Source organism: Rhipicephalus sanguineus, chromosome 8 (genome assembly GCF_013339695.2).
Source record: "Rhipicephalus sanguineus isolate Rsan-2018 chromosome 8, BIME_Rsan_1.4, whole genome shotgun sequence".
Lineage (NCBI taxonomy): Eukaryota > Metazoa > Arthropoda > Arachnida > Ixodida > Ixodidae > Rhipicephalus > Rhipicephalus sanguineus.
In genome coordinates, this window is record NC_051183.1 from 110,654,631 (window position 1) to 110,671,781 (window position 17,151).

The 17,151-nt window shown below is 49.3% G+C and overlaps 1 protein-coding gene across 1 annotated transcript in view; it reads right to left on the bottom strand.

Moving 5' to 3' along the window:
• Positions 1 to 15,611, bottom strand: part of LOC119402303 (lipase 1-like) — a 73,223-nt gene extending 57,612 nt beyond the window's left edge. The window contains exons 1-2 of the mRNA XM_049418328.1: positions 15,501 to 15,611; positions 8,926 to 9,009 (exon numbers count right to left, since the gene is read on the bottom strand). Coding sequence (XP_049274285.1) covers positions 8,926 to 9,009; positions 15,501 to 15,611 — 195 coding nt within the window. The remainder of the gene's footprint in view (positions 1 to 8,925; positions 9,010 to 15,500) is intronic.
• Between the last annotated feature and the right edge of the window lie 1,540 nt (positions 15,612 to 17,151).

Sequence of the window (17,151 nt, forward strand, 5' to 3'; positions counted from 1 at the left end):
GGAAAGCTGTTATGAGATCATTTCACCGGCCGTTTTTGGCGCCGTAGTTGTCCGCCGCCGCCGCCGCCGCCGGTGTCCGTAACCAGTATCGCTCGAAATAAGAAAAAAAAACGAAATAAGAAAAAAAATTCCAGGATGGAACGAGGTTCGAACCTGGGCCTTTGCATGGGAGCCCAGTATTCACCATCTGAGCCATGCGGTGCTTGAAACTGCTTTGCAAAAATGTCCTATACAGGCTTCATGTCGGGAAGGAACCACATTAGCATATGCAATATAGCATGGTAGAAGAGTAAAATAAGCATCAAGTGTCGCACAAACGCGACCTCTGTAAACCAGGCGTAACACAATGCGAATTGCGCAACGAGTAGGTTTGTTGAATGCTTCCAACCAATTACAAAGGACTCTGCCATAATTCTTCATCGTCATCAGGCACAGCATCAACAAAGTGCGCATAATGCCTTACATGGGTTTAGCAGGTACCAACGCTCTCCGTAGAATGACGAAAAAATGGCACAGTGCCATTTTTCGTCAATGGCAATAGCAATGGCAAATGGCAATTGCAATGATTTATAGCGTAGTGGGTTCCTCGCAAGTGCACTTGTATTGGTTTCCAAGGAAGCCCATAAGCGTATGATCCACTTCTTCGGGGTCTCAGTAAAATTACAATGATTTATAGCGTAGTGGGTTCCTCGCAAGTGCACTTGTATTGGTTGCCAAGGACGCCCATAAGCACATGATCCATTTCCTCGGGGTCTCAGTAAAGTTCTTCGCCCCCCCCCCCGTCTCTCTCCCACGTCAACGTATGTTATACAGCATGACGGGAGAGGGAAATAGCGACCGGGCGTCACCCAATGCAAATTACATGACTGGTGGGCCGTTAAAGATTCCAACCCATTACAAAGGGCTGAGCCATAATTCTTCATCGTCATTAGTCGTCGCGTCAACAAAGTGCACATAATGCCTTACAGACGTGTAGCTGGTGCCTCGCTTCTCCGCAGAATGACGAATAATGGCGTAGTAGGTGCTTCCCAACTTCACAAAAACTGTGATTTATGGCGTAGTGGGTACCTTTCTAGTGTACTTGTATTGTAGCCCCAAGAGAGCTTAACGGGCTCTAGAAACGCCGCTCTTCCAGCTTTCGCTGTGACTGTGCTGCGGTTTCAGCGCAGGCCTGGCGTTTTTTTTTATCATTAACTTCCTGTGAAAAGTTTGCGGGGGGAGTAGGGGCGGTCAGAACTCACGCCTCTGATTAATAAAGGTTGAGATGACGTATGAGCGCTAGTGCGCTGAAGTAGATGGGAGTAGATGTGAGAAGATAAGGCATAAGGCGTGCGTAATGCTGAAGTTGAGTAGATATGACCATAGGTCGGCAGAAAATGTTGAGCGCACGCAGACTCACTCAACAAATATCTTGCGCTTAGGGGTCACTCGGACTCAGACTAACCAAAATATTTCCTCAACCGGACTCAGTCGTACTCAGACTCACTAAAATTTTTCTCAACCTGGCTCACTCGGACTCAGACTCACCAGAATATTACTCACGCGCACTCACTCAGACTCAGACTCACGGCTCGATCTGAGTCTGAGTGAGCCTGAGCGAGTCGACGCATGATTGACTTTGCCAACCTACGACTACTACTACTAGGTTTTTTACTTAGAATGTCGCGGGGTATCCTATTATGCAACAGAAAGTGTGTGCGTTAATTCTTCACTTTCATTTCGTCGGTGCTTAGTGAACGTAATATCTCTTTTCTAGAGAAGCCTATTCAGTAAAGAGAGGCGAGTATGCTAAACGAGCTTTCCGGCTTCGTGGTCTGTATGGTAAGAAATGAAGTGCGCATGTAAGTCTCATGACTCCAGGCGTATGCTAACTATCGAAGCGATTGCCTATTGCATTGCAGCCAAAATATGTGACTGTGGCTTTAGCGCACATCGCCACGTCTCGACTGCTTATAGATCCTGCACGGGGGGAGCTGTACATACGTTGCAGCACCAGTATTTAAAAGAGTACTGACATTAATTTTTGAAACTGAGTTAACTCCGCCATACAAATCTTGTGTATACAGGTACGGCTCTGAGCAAGTATGAAGCTCAGCAAATGCTGATAAGGTATTTTATTTTTGCAATAAAGTCAATCTTCGCATGGCGCCCCTACTCTCACCGACCCTAAGGTGACGTCAGGCTCCAGGGTCAATTCTGGTGACTTCACGCATCAGCATGGCTAGCTGTGATGATGTAAGCTACAAAACACATAAAATGGCCGCTTGAGCGTCATAAAAACATTTAAAATGACTGCTTGCGCGTAACTAAAGGAGTCACGCAACGGAGCGGCAGTGGAAACGTCACGCTACCTTGCGCGAGCACGTCACGAGAAGCTCATATCGTGTGGTGTCGTCAGTGTACAGTAGGAATCGAAACGGGCTTTTAAACACACGTGGCAATCATTTTTTCACGGTGCACTCACGCTTACTAAGTCGAAATCCGCGATAACGAAATCCCGAGGGAACGAAATTCTCACCGCAACGAAATATTTTCGGAGCACCGGCGAACGCCCATAGGACTCAATGCATTTCGTAACTCGCGACTACGAAAGATATTCATGCCGCAGTCCCTCATCAACGAAATTTTTGAAACACGAGTGCGCAAATAATCTACTCTCGCAACATTAACTATATTCGAAAACTGCTGAAAGTCATTCATGCTACACTTAAATTGTGCAAAACTATCGCTACAGCGCACTTGAGAGGCAGCCGCCATCATTGTTTACAAAAAACGCCAGGCCTGCGCTGAAACCGCAGCACAGTCACAGCGAAAGCTGGAAGAGCGGCGTTTCTAGATCCCGTTGTAAGCTCTCTTGGGGCTATAATACAAGTACACTAGAAAGGTACCCACTACGCCATAAATCACAATTTTTGTGAAGTTGGGAACCACCTACTAAGCCATTATTCATAATTCTGCGGAGAAGCGAGGCACCAGCTACACGTCTGTAAGGCATTATGCGCACTTTGTTGACGCGACGACTGAGGACCATGAAGAATTATGGCTGAGCCCTTTGTAATGAGTTGGAAGTTTTAAACGGCCCACCAGTTATATAATTTGCATTGGGTGACGCCCGGTCGCTACTTCCCTCTCCCGTCCTGCTGTACAACATACGTTGACGTGGGAGAGAAACGGGGGGGGGGGGGCGAAGAACTTTACTGAGACCCCGAGGAAATCGATCATGCGCTTATGGGCTTCCTTGGCAACCAATACAAGTGCACTTGCGAGGAACCCACTACGCTATAAATCATTGTAATTTTACTGAGACCCCGAGGAAATTGATCATGCGCTTATGGGCTTCCTTGGCAACCAATACAAGTGCGCTTGCGAGGAACCTACTACGCTATAAATCATTGTAATTTTTGAGAAGTAGGGCAGCAGGCACTGTGCCATTTTTCGTCATTCTACGGAGAGCCGTGGTACCTGCTTAACGCATGTAAGGCATTATGCGCACTTTGTTGATGCTGTGCCTGATGACGATGAAGAATTATGGCAGATCCCTTTGTAATGGGTTGGAAGCATTCAAAAACCTACTCGTTGCGTAATTCGCATTGTGTGACGCCTGGTTACAGAATTACGCGTTGTGTGACGCTTGGTGCTTATATTACTCTTCTACCACGCTATATTGCATATGCTAATGTGGTTCCTTCCCGACATGAAGCCTGTATAGGACCTTTTTGCAAAGCAGTTTCAAGCACCGGCATGGCTCAGAGGTTGAATACCGGGCTTCCACACAGAGGGCCCAGGTTCGAACCTCGTTCCATCCTGGAATTTTTTTTCTTATTTCGTTTTTTTTCTTATTTGGAGCGATACTGGTTACGGACACCGGCGGCGGCGGCGGCGGCGGCGGCGGTGCCAAAAACGGCCGGTAAAATAATCTCATAACAGCTTTCGCTGTAAAACACATAAAGCTGGAGACAATGATGATGATGATGGCTTGCCGAAACACCTGCTCGTCATCGCGGACTACGTAGCCAAATGCACATTCCCCATGGAGTTTCGTTCGTTGGCTTGGCTCTGTGCTTGGCTTTGTCGGCTTTGCGCGCACATGGTCGCGTGTGTGGAGCCATTTGTGGAGCGTTTGCTTGGCCGCTTGGTGCAACGTGAACTGTGTGTTGCGATTGCTTTGTCCGATTTCGCTGCCTGCGAAGATGCCGCCTCCAACGAAAAAGCGGAAGTTCATCACGCTGGATGATAAGGCAATCATCAGTGAGGTGGAAAAGGTAAGAAAAAAATGACGTGGCCGAAGAATTCGGCGTTGCGTGCAGCTCGCTGTCCACGATTCTGCGCTGATCCGCGCTGATCCAGCGGAGCCGGAAGAAGGTTCGCCAGTAGGCGCACTTGATGACAGTACTGGTGACAGCGCAGTGCCGCCGTCACTGACCAGTGCAGGGGCGACTTTGTGCTGTGGCAAACGAGATTCCCCATCGAGAGGCATGAAATTACTGCCTGGTAAGCCCCGCCAAAGCAAACATACTGACTTTTGGAAATAAAATGTGTTTTTTTTTTGTAAATTCCATGTCTTTTCTGCCGCATTCTCGCGCCAACGAAGTTCCTGCAAGAGCGAAATTTTGTGCTTTCCCCACCGATTTCATTATTGCGGGTTTCAACTGTAGTACAGTTTCTTGGATGTTGAGTACTTGGTCATTCAGGTGAAGCAAAACACGACAAATGAAAATTTTCGTGTCAGTACCCCTTTAAAAAGATATTGCCACGGAAAACTGCCTGCACTCAACTAGTACTCAAATCGCTCGGTACAACGCAGGCGTCGCGACATAAGGGAAACACCGGCGACACCGTTGCGACATTCGAAGCGAGCCGCAGCGCACCTGCCAGCCCTGCGTGCGCACGAGCTCCGACCTCGTGACCAATGTACAAACGGGTCCACTCTTAGGGGGACACTTGCGTGCAGGGCGGCATGTTTGGATTACGCTCTCTTGCAATAACATAGTGGCTTAGATTTGCATAAAACTACTGGTGGTTGACAGTTCTGCCTCTTTTTGAAAGACTCGTGCAGGGCATGAACAATGTTTCCCTGTCCACTTGCTGATAAAGGGTTAGGAAAATGAAAGGTGCTCATTGGAGTGTTCCCTTTAACAGTGGACCGTACTGTACGTAGCGGAAAAAGCGGCATTCGAAGCAAGTGGCTCACTTCATCGACTAACTTTCAGTTCACTCAGAACTGCTATGCTTCCTTGTAACTGTGGATGTAAGTGTGTCCGTCAATATAGAGTTTATATACTAAATCCTTATCGATGAAGTTTGTTTCATTTCTGAGGGAGCTGCGGGGTAGAATACTTCGAGCACCACATTTGAAAGAGAGCATAGTCCAAGCCCTTTCCGATCGTAAGCCATGGAATGCTCTAACAGGCCAGCTGCCGTCTTCTATGGAAGGGTACCGGCAATAGAGACAACTGACACCGTCACAACGACCAGCAATGTTACACCGGCGGAGCTCATGGTAAGCCAACCTATCATACCATAAGTATTCCACGGCGACTCGTTCGAGGACGCCCAGGGCTGGTTAATCAATTTCGAGAGCGTGGCAAATATAAACCAATGGGATGAAGAACGCAATCTGTGCGATGTCTACGTTGCTTTAGCAGACTGCGTTAGCGTGGTGCGAAAACCGCCAGGCATTCCTGACGGCCTGGGAAGAGTTTAGGCGGCAGCTGCCGCCCAAACGCATCTGCAGCTGCAAGCAGAAGCAGTTCTTCGAACATAAAATCAGCGCGCGTGCACATCGAAGAGATGTGCTTCTTTTTCAGGCGAGCCGATCCCAGCATGACTTAAAACAAGGTGCGCCATGTCATGCCTGGGATAAAGCAAGGGCTGTTCGCTAGACTCGTTCACACTCCGCCGCGCACTGTTGAAGTGTTTAGATAGGAACCAACAACCACTGAAAGGACGCTTCAGAAGAGAACCCGGTAATACAATCGTGACGTTGCCTGCGCATCAGCAGGAGTAGATTCAGCAAACATTGGTGATAATCTGGACACCCTGCCAGAGCTCGTCTCTTTTGTCCGTGAGAAGCTACGCAAGTTGCAGTGTCCCGAGGTTCCACCGGACTTGTATATTGTTACTGTTATTGGAGAAGTTAGGCAAGCCATGCGGCAACAGTAGGTCGTATGAGCACCACCTGTGCGAAAGCACGGTAACGTACTGCGAGGTGCTCAGAGGACCTGACGTTCACTGTGTGCCCATCTAGACGCCAAGTGCCTAAGTATCGACAACACACAATTCCCTCGTGTGATAGACGAAGCACGAAGTGCATATCATACGCCAGAGACAAGGCCCCAGAATAGCGATATGTGAAGAAACGCCGAACAAACCTTTGTGTTTGCACTGCGGAGAGGCTGGTCACCTTCACTGTCTTGCCGATACCATCAAGGTGGTCTTAGCGCATTCAACCTGAAGGCACCGCGTCCGTGAAACGGTGAAAGACCGTCCGACAATGAAGAATCCTTATATGCTCGCATCAGAGCTTCAGTCGGCGTCGTCATCATCAACCGCCGTCACCATTCTCTATGCGTCACCGCTCGTACAGCCCTCGTCCCTTTTCAAGCACGACTAAGTATCATTAGCCAAGCGCAAACTCAGAAAACTGCTGAGAGCTACCTGTGGAAGAGAGGCCGCGGAAGGTCAGTGAAGAATAGTGCAAACATATGGGTCTGCCAAGGAGACTGTAGCTGGACCAAACAGCTCACGGGAGATGCGACTGTAGGCGTCAGCATGGATGCATCCACGTTAAAAGTTGCCATGTCGGCTCAGTAGTAATGAGCACTGAGCTAATGGACACTCTTATATCCAACAAAGCTGCAGCTTATTTTATGAAGACACTTTGAACATTCGTGTAATAAACCATTCCCGTGAAACAGGGACCTGACTTAATTTTTGAAATCGCTGCGCTGCTACAAAAGTCTTTGAAAGCTCGGAGACTCAAATACTCTATCCTGATGGCGGCTCAAATACAAAGCACGACTTGTGCTGCTCTTCTAATTTGTTTGCTAACAATGAGGGCTTCACTCCTCAAGATGGCCGTTGTACTCTGCCTTTTTCATTGTAGACTGCGAGGTTACATACACATTGGTACTTAGGTGACCACAGTTGAATAAAGTGAGCAATTCAGGCATTCATTTGCAGAAGACTAGAAGTCGCCTTCGACCCGAGACGTGGGAATTTTTTATTTGGCTCAGAAAAGTTGCGCATTGAAAACCTGCGCAGACTCGCTTGCCGTGAGTCGGCGAATCTTCCTTAGTGTCTCCACGATGTTTCTATTGAGCGGTGGCCGCTAAGCTGGGAAGGAGCACAATCATGCTACGTCATTGTGGTGCTACTGGTAGACGGCGCGGCATTACGCTCTCGCGCCCAGACAGGACGTCGTGTTTTTGTTCTTTTTCTTTTTCTCTTTCTTTATTTCTTTCTTTTTCTCCAACGGCAGTCGAAAGCACCGTTTACACTGATGAACTTCCGGATGCTCGATAAATCGCGTGACAGGAAAAAGCCTTTGCCTCGCCGATCGTTCTGAGACCGATTTTTGTCGCTGGGGTAAAATCATGGCTTGTCCCAAGCCAATGAGGACGTGTCCTCACGAGAGTGACAGCCGCGGTGGAACGCTACCAGCGCGGCCGTGACATGTTCAGCAGCAGCGCGTGGAACGCTTCTGCCGTTCCAGCACGACCGCGATAGCAGAGAGCTTTAAAATTGGGGACCCAAGAGGTTTGGGGACACAAGAAACTTGCGAGCCGCCAGTGCGCATGCGCAGAACCCGAGCCACTCTTGGGTTATTGCGTTCGCGTTGACCCAAGGCGCAAAATTTGAGAACTAGCGTGGGTCCCCAAGGCGTCTTGGGTCGCCAGAGAGGTGACACAGACGCAGCGCGGGTCACGACGCAGTGTGTCCAGCGCCTCGCATATTAGAGAGTTTGAGAATTGGGGACCCAAGACGCCAGGTCCCCAAGCTGCGTTGGGCAGCCTGCTCTTGCGTTCGGATGATCAGCAGAGTTTGAGAATTGGGCCGAACGCAGGCTGCGTTGGGTCAAGCGCACTGAACGCCACACGTGGCGAAATTGAAATCATGCGAGGCGCGGTTCATACTGCATCGTGGCGCGCGCTGCGTCTGTGTCGTCTCGCTGGTGACCCAAGACGCCTTGGGGACCCACGCTACTTTTCGATTTTTGCGTCTTGGGCAAACGCGAGCGCAAGATCCCAAGAGTGGCTTGGGTTCTGCGCATGCGCCCTGGCGGCTCGCAAGCTTCTTGGGTACCCAAGCTCCTTGGGGCCCCAATTCTCAAACTATCTAATATTATATTTTCACACGGGTGGCGTCCCGTGCGTTTGACCACAAAATCTAGGAGGCTGTCGTTTGATCCAATACCGCCTGCGTTGGACCCAACTCTCAAGCTCTGTTGCTTTTCTGAACTCAAGAGCAGACTATTCAACGCAGCTTGGGACCGAATGTCTTGGGTCACCAATTCTTAAATTCTCTAGTAATACACGTCTCGGGTGACTAGAATTGGCCACAGCTGCAGTGGAACGCTACCGCAACGTTCCATCGTGTGAATGAGCATGTCGTCTTGAGGGACGAGACCTTCAATGTGATCGCTCCCCAACTGCCGGCGATGGGGTCGCACTCACGCGATAGAAAACCTTTGGGTATGAACGGGGCTGACTACATACTCAATCGTGGATTGAGTATTATTTTATTTTTTCAATTCCTTACAAGTGAAAATTCGCCTAAAACAATTTGCTTACCTGGACTTTGCGAGGGGAAGTTAACGAACCAGGAACCCGAATCCGATGATATGCCTGGTATCAATATGATCGGGTGACCATTGGTGCTGTTTTCTGTCGATGAAGTACAGTTATCCCGGGCGATCAGACCTACCCTGTCAACTTCTATGACGTAGCCGTCATCTGTTGTGGCCTCGGTCGTCTCGCAGGAAAATCCGAAGAATCTGATCAGCTCGCACTGCGAACACGCAAGAGAAAGATTAGCTCTATCATTTTTGTGTAGCTTTTATTGACATGCAAACTGCAAACTTGTAATATATGAAAATACACCAGAATTACACACACACACACACACACACACACACACACACACACACACACACACACACACACACACACACACACACACACACACACACACACACACACACACACACACACACACACACACACACACACACACACACACACACACGCACACACACACATGCGCGCACACGCGCACACACGCACACACACGCACGCACACACATACACATACATACATACACACAAAGCTTTTCCGAAGACTTAAGGCCAATAACTTCTGAAATGTTTGCGGTGGTGAAAAAGATGACGATATTATCACAAAGGGATAAGAAAACGAGGCACTATCCGGTCTGCAGCGCATTAAAAAAAAAGAATGTTTTTTTTTGCAAATAAAGGCGCCGGCGCTTTCGTAACCAAACGAACACCGCCACTTATCCAAGCAGGAAAAAAAAGAACGACACGATGCGTGAGTGCTGTCATAAGTTTCAGGACTTCATTTCAAGTAGTTGTTTGAAGACGGCAAATTGTTTGCCATATGATCTCCATTTCTCAAATATCTGTGCAATGGTAACCTTTGAAAGGAACCACTAAAGAATGCGAATAGAAGTATCAGTTTCTGAATATACAGAAACTCTTTTACACTGTGACTTTAGCCACAAGGAAGAACTGGTGATTGGGAATGTGCGCATGATTAGCACTGATTATGAGTCGAAGAGGCAGCAATTTGTGAGATTATTAGTGCAATTTCATTGCAGTTTTGAAGTTTTTTTAGCTCTTTGTCCGATTCGAATTCAAACATTTACGCGAGACTAATTCTATTTATTTTTCCTAACATTGGGTACAGTGATAAACTTTCTAGTTTATTGATTGGACATGTGTACTTATGGCTAATTAATCGCATCTAGCGCACAGTATGTAACAACCTCCGTGAAATCTCATTGACTAATTCCTATGCACAACATTTTAATACGCCTCAGTAATCTCAGGAAAGCGCAAAGTAACCCTTTATACTTAGGCTCACTGTAACGTCGACATATTACTTCTGGCTTGCTTGACACTTTGAGTTACTTTCAGTCCCAGTGGCGAAAAGAAGGCGATAACGTATGGTAGAAAGCGCTTGAAGATTTCTATTAACTCTGTCAGCACTAAGTCACGGTCAACAAGAAACACAGTTCCGCTGCAAGGGCGAAGCAATGAATGCTACAGCAACAAACTGTAATGGAAGGCTAGCAGCTACCTCTTTTGGATCCGATCTCGCCTAACTCTACAAAACGCTTTTGTGAGGGAATACGGCTGCTCCCGAGAGCGAAGCGGTTTTAAAGACGATAGTCTTTCTTGGGGAACTTAAACGCAGAAATTTTGGTCTGTCTTTTTAGAAAAAGTTTATTGCATCACAGAACGCTACTAACAGTTCAGTACAGTGTCGTAATCAAAGACAGTAACATATACAAGTGTCTGCGCACTATATACATGAAACATTTTTACACAGAAGTGCAAGTCCACAGGACGTCTTCAACACATGCTACTGTGGGCTAACATACACTTACAACCATCTTATTTTCACATGATATACATGACTTCATGAACATGCAAGCACATATGTACAGCAGATGTGATGGCGTTGGCAATGTACAGATTGAATAATGGTAGCATGAAATGTATATATACAAGAACCCACTCGAATACGGGAACATGCACACACAGAAATAATAAATACATACATATTATATACATTCATCAAGCTCTGTCTGATGACCTGGCTACAAAAACCAGGCTAGATGGAAATCCAGCCGCACACGCCCATCAACCACCGACAGGAAACGGCATGACCATTGCCGTAGGAATTCCTCTTCCCCAAGGAAGAACAATTCCTCCGACAAAAAGGACATAAGTTCGGAGTACAACCGTTCCAGAATCGGAAACAGAGTTCGGCGACGGTGACCTGCTGCAACAGCCTCACACCTGTTACGCCACAAACAAAAAGCCCCCGCAGCAATTAGAAGGCGTGCAAAGCGACTACGCGAGCAGCGGCCAGATGTGACGAAACGATTAACTCCTAGGCCACGGAAACCAGTGTTAACGGCTCGCCAAAATACCCTTGCAATTACACACTGCTGCAGCACATGCTGGTTGGACTCTTGTAGTGGACAGTTAGGACAAATGGAAGATGGGACCATGCCCCACCTCTCCAGCCTGTCTCGTGTTGGGAGTACTCTCCATCCCAAACGCCACATGAAGTCACGGAGATGACTAGGTAGAAAGGATGCCGTTATCGCGCTCCACGAGACACGACTCGAACGTGCTAGACGGGCTGGAGGAACCAGAGGGAGCAGCAGGGCTGCCGTTATATCTACAACCCGGTTTTCTAGAATGTCCACATCAGGGCAAACCAGCTGTGCATGCCGATAAAATGCTACTGCCGTGGAGTAAAATGCAGGCACGTTAAGTGCTTGCGGCGCGGAGTTAAGCCTTGCTCCCGGTAACAAATAGCGTAACTTTGTGCCTAAGAAATAGCAGGCAAGATCACGCGCTGGACACTGGTCACCGTTTAGCAACCGAAGCAAGAATCGCAGAGCAAGCAGCCGGCAGCGAACAGACACAGACGGGAACGCGAATCCACCTCTGTTGCGTGGTTGCCCAAGCGCTCTCGGCAAACCAGCTCTGTTCCACCTGACCAGAAAAACGAGCCAAGAAGGGATTGCAACGACCTAGTTATTCGCAAGGGGGGCTGCACAACATGAGAAATGTACCATGCACGGCCGCAAAATACTGTCTGTGCTAAGTACCGTCTTTCCAACAGCGGTAAATCGTACTCTTGCGCTTCCCGGACGCGTCGTTTTACATCTTCGAGTACTGAAACCCACACGGAGGATGATATGCCGTGGTAGGTATAATCAAGCCCCAAAATACGTAGACAGCCGCTTTTTTGAAGGCGGAAGATGGGACTTAGGCAGATGTCTGGGGAACCAATAAACAAATATCGACATTTTGAAAAATTTAACGCAGCACCGGAGATATTCCCATATTCATCGAAAAGCCGTAGGCTACGGGGTAGGCTGTCCTCGTTCTTTAGATACAATGTGATGTCATCGGCGAAAGCTGTCACCTTCACAGTCTCACTTCCAGGTAGTGGGAGGCCTCGAATGTATGGATCGTTAAGTAGTGAGCGCAGGAACGGTTCTAGACTAAGCACAAAAAGTACTGGAGATAGAGGACACCCTTGGCGAACTCCGCGGGTAACAGGAAATGGCGCACTTTCATAACCATCAAGAAACAACGTGCTGTGTATGTTTCTGTATGCGTTTCTGAGAAGCTCAACAAAGTTTTGCGAGAAGCCAAACGCCTCCATAACGCTAAATATGTAGCTATGTTCAAGGCGATCGAATGCCTTTTCTTGATCAAGTGAAACCAAGAGCCCACGTGCTGATCTCGCTACCGTATACGCGATGATGTTACGCGTAACAAAGGAGAGACTATGAATTTCTCGTCCAGGGATCGAGCACGTCTGATGATGTCCTATTAAGGAAGGCATCAGGCTTCTCAAGCGCCGAGTGACAACTGCTGCAAAAGTTTTGTAATCAACGTTGAGAAGCGTAATTGGTCTCCAATCCTCCGGGCGAACTGAAGATGGGTCATGTTTAGGTATCAACACAATGCGGCCATCGTGAAAGCTATCTGGGAAATCAAAGTGCTCAAAGCAGCGGCAAATAACAGAGGTGAAAGTGGAACCAATGTCATCCCAAAAGGTTAAATAAAACTCAACGGGCAACCCGTCCGGGCCAGGAGCCGAACCACGCTTCATAGAAGACAATGCTTCTTTGACCTCATCAGCTGATGGACTTGCACAAAGTTGTGCAGCTACATCTGGTGGAACCTGAGGCAGACCACTAAGCATTGTGAATGTCTCAGCGGTACCATGATGCCTTGACATAGCCGTTCGAGCCATGTTCTCGAAATGAGTTAAGAAATGTGATCGATCACGCGCAGGTGGCAACGCAACGGGAACGGCTCTGGCGGCTTGGGCAATCAGCGGATTTGACTGTCTGAGGAGCGAGCTTCTCGCAAAGCGCAGTACTTCGGGGTGAGCACATGGATTACGTCTGCAACGCCAGGCAGCCGCTGACAACGACGATGCTGCAATAAGGCGTTGGAAACGGCCCCTTAGCTCTCGCTGCCATGCGCGCATCAAAGGAGTAAGTCGGTCGACCCGAAGAGCAATGCGTAGCTTTGTGGCAGTGTCTGCTAGTTCCTCCGACATACGCCGTCTCAAAGCACGCCCTTCAACTGAGCAGTGTAGACGCCACTGTACCTTGAGCGCGTCCCACGAGTCCGGACCGGATCCAAAAAGGGAGGCGCGCAAGACTCTAGATAAACTGGAGCGCGAACGCGTGTCATGCAAAACGCGAATGTCAAGGCGCCATGGTCTCACTGACGAAGTAAAAGGAAAGGATCGAAGCCTCGAGCGCTACTGGTCGATGATCGGAGACATAAACAGGGGATGACGGTAATGGTATCACATCGGATCGCGACACGTAAGAAGCTAGCGCACTTGACACGTAGAAGCGATCCAACCTACTTGACGATGAGCCACGCCGCCAAGTCCAGGCATATTGGGATGCGTGTACTAGTCTGTACGTATCTATCAAAGAGAAGTGCTGGACAAGGCGACACAGCTCTCGCGCGTTCCAGTCAGGTCGACCCCATCCCGGGCCCTGGACATCAGCTCGCGTATCTAAGACACAGTTAAAATCTCCGGTGAGTATTACATGCCGACCGTCAAGAAAATACACGTCCAGGTCACGGAAAAAATCATTAGATTTGGCTGCTTGGGCTGGCCCATAAATACACAGAATGCGTAGCCTGAATGACGATAGGTTGCAGTCAAAAGCCAGTACGCGACCTAGCCCATCATAGAAAACGTGGTGATCTCGCAAAAGAGTTCGGTTAAAAATAATGATTCCAACTCCACTGAAGCGAGATGTCGCGAAAGAAAAGTAACAGTCCAGGTTGAATGCGCGCTTGAACGCACGAACGTGGCCAATGGTAAAAAAATTTGTTTCTTGTAAACACAGAACATCACAATGTTCTGCGCGAGCTACGCTGATAACCTCGGCTTGTTTTACAGGATTACGGAACCCTTGAGCGTTTAAAGAAATTATTTTTAGGGTATCAGCCATATTGAAATACTAATGAGTGACCTTACTGACCTGGTCGTGTTCTTCAATTCGGCACCCCGGGGTCCGGGGACACGCAGTGCTCACGCTACACAACACACTTCGGCCCTCTAGAAGAGGGTCGAGGTTTCTTCGGCTGCTGAGACTCGGAGCGGCTATCCTGGGCGCCGTCCGAGCTGGTGCCGCTCGTATGCGCACGCTTAACTTCTCGCGGGGCAAGCATCTCCACATCACATTCGTCTAGGCTAGGCGAGAGCTCAATGCTACTGTCCACTCCGAGGCTGAAGCTGCTTTCAGACGACTCAGGTAACGGTAGGGCTGCAGAGTCAATGTTGTCTCCACCAACGACCTTGACCGCTAGCTGCTTGTCGAGGCGAGTCAGTAAAGAGTTCCCATGGCGTCTTGCAACTTGTTCAAGGAAGTCGCGAGCCTGGCTTTCTGAAGGAACCAATGTGTTTGGCTCATTCGGTTCAAACGCTGCACTGGACGAAACGCTCGCGTCCGTACACTTCAAAGCGTCGGAGACTACGGCACATTCAGCTAAGGATGCGGCTGGCGTGTCGGTCTCTCCATGCGCTTGCTTCTCGGCAGGAGACGCAACCAAACATGAAACGTCTTGCTGGTCTGGAATGGACGCCACGTCAACCATGGTGTCTTTTCTTGCCGGCGAGGCTGGCGGACATGGCGCCTCGTGATTGGCCAAGCTGTACACTTCTTCGTTTCCTTTTAACGTAGCTTCCGAAGGCGCATCCTTGATTTCTTCTGCAGCTCCGGTTTCTCGCTCAGGCATTACCGCAGGTGACACGGTCGGTAGAGGCGGAAAGGTCCCCGCAGCAGCATCCGAATACGAACGCCGCACTGGACAGACGGTAGTGGGGTGACCATCTCCACAACGTCGGCAGGGGCGGTCGCACCCTTCGCTTTCGTGCCCATGGACACCACAGCGACCACAGAACGGTGCTGTGCACTGTGCACGATAATGGCCACTGGAGCCACACCGACGGCAAACACGCTGCAGACCACGGTAGTCGAACCTGACTCGATGGCCAGAAACTCTAAGGTAGTTGGGGACGGGATGTGTGGTGCTCATTTCCATCCGAACAAAACGCGTGCCTGTGAGGACTCCGCGTCGTGCGCTCATGAAGCCAGCGTTTACAGATAACACCTTGCCGTATGGGGACAAAGCCTGGACGAGGACTTCGTTGGGGACGAAGGACGGTAGGAATAAGCAGGCGACGTTAGTTACCTGCGGGCCAACAGGAACGACAGGAATGCGCTCGCCACCGATGGTCAGGTAGCTAGCGTCGACGATTAGAGTCATGGAAGCCATGCTCTTGACGGTGACTTGGAAGTTCATGCCTCCCATATGCTGAACACAATGTACTTCTGACAGACCAACTAATGAGGCCGTCGCGTCGACGACGGTCTCCGGACTAGTTCCTGCAGGAACAACGACGTCGAAAGCTTGGTCCTTCGAAGGTGTCCATGACGTTGAAGGCGTCATGGCTTGATGGTGAAGACGTCCCTGACGTGGAACACGCAGGGACGTCAACAAGAGCGCACTGTCTTCCTCTTCCTCTTTCTGTGTGTCGGCACGTCACTTAAACGCAGAAATTTTGGTCTGCCTTTCTGTTTGTCGGCACGTCCCTCGATTCAGCCACTCGGCCAAAGTTGAACCCCTTGCACAAGGGCCAGCCATCGTGAACGGCTCACTAGGTTCATACTTGTCTACATGGTTGATCAAAAAGCAAACATTACGCATATATGAGGCGCAACATCACTAGGTAAGTATTAGGTGGTGTGTTCCTTTAATAGAAAATACATAGATACGTAATTCTAGAGACCCTAGTTTCTTAAGCTGCGCTGAAAATGCGACTGCGCCGAAACTTGGCTTCCTCCGTGCCTGCCCTCTGCGCGAGCTCATTGTTGTGTTTCGGTTTCAGTTCTTCTTCTTCTGTGGTTATTAAGGGAAGGAAAAAGGCACCTAATTTCTCTCTGCCTATAGGCGACACGGCGCAGTGCCTTGTAGGGTGGGGGTAAGGAGGGAATAAAAGAATAGTGGGAAAATAGAGAGAAAAGTGATAGGAGCACATCCATCCAACGAAGAGAAAAGAGGATGGGGAAAGAGCCACGGGAGTTCAGGGACCGGTCCGGGAAACACAGCTAGAGGCACGGTGCACAACATCGGCGAAGCGGCGAAGGCCCCGTCGATGAGCGGCGCACGGCATAGCGGGCGAGGAGTCCGTCACGGGGCGCCGGTCAGCGAGAGGTACGAGGAGTAATCCAGGACATCGCGGCAGGCACGTCCGTCTTGCTTGAAATCCAGCGAGCGAGCTCAGTTCCGCTCTGGCATTCCTGCTTTACCCAGGCGACGTGAATATAAAAGAGTGTGTGGAGAGTACCCGTTGAGTGCGGACGTTTCTTCTGCTTCGGCGCTTCGCGCCAAACCGCGTGTTCGGGCTGGCTGGCGTCCCCGCCGGTCTCGCCTGCTGCTGCGCCGGGACTACCAGCCCGCAACACAGCATTCACGTTTCCCGACGTATTGCCAGATGGCGTTCATATCTCACGCAGCGCCTCTTCTATCGTCTTTACACGACATTTGCAGCGAAGCACGCAGATACGCGGCGAATTTTTTTTAAAGACAATAGTGTTTCTTGGGGAACTTAAACGCAGAAATTTTGGTCTGTCTTTCTGTCTTTCTGTTTGTCGGCACGTCCCTCGATTCAGCCACTCGGCCAAAGTTGAACCACTTGCCCAAGGGCCAGCCGTCTTGAACTGCTACGGCTGTTCATACTTGTGAACGTTGTCGATCAAAAAGTAAATATCATGCATATCTGAGGTGCAACATCACTAGGTAAGTATTAGGTGGCGTGTTCCTTTAATAGAAAATGCATACA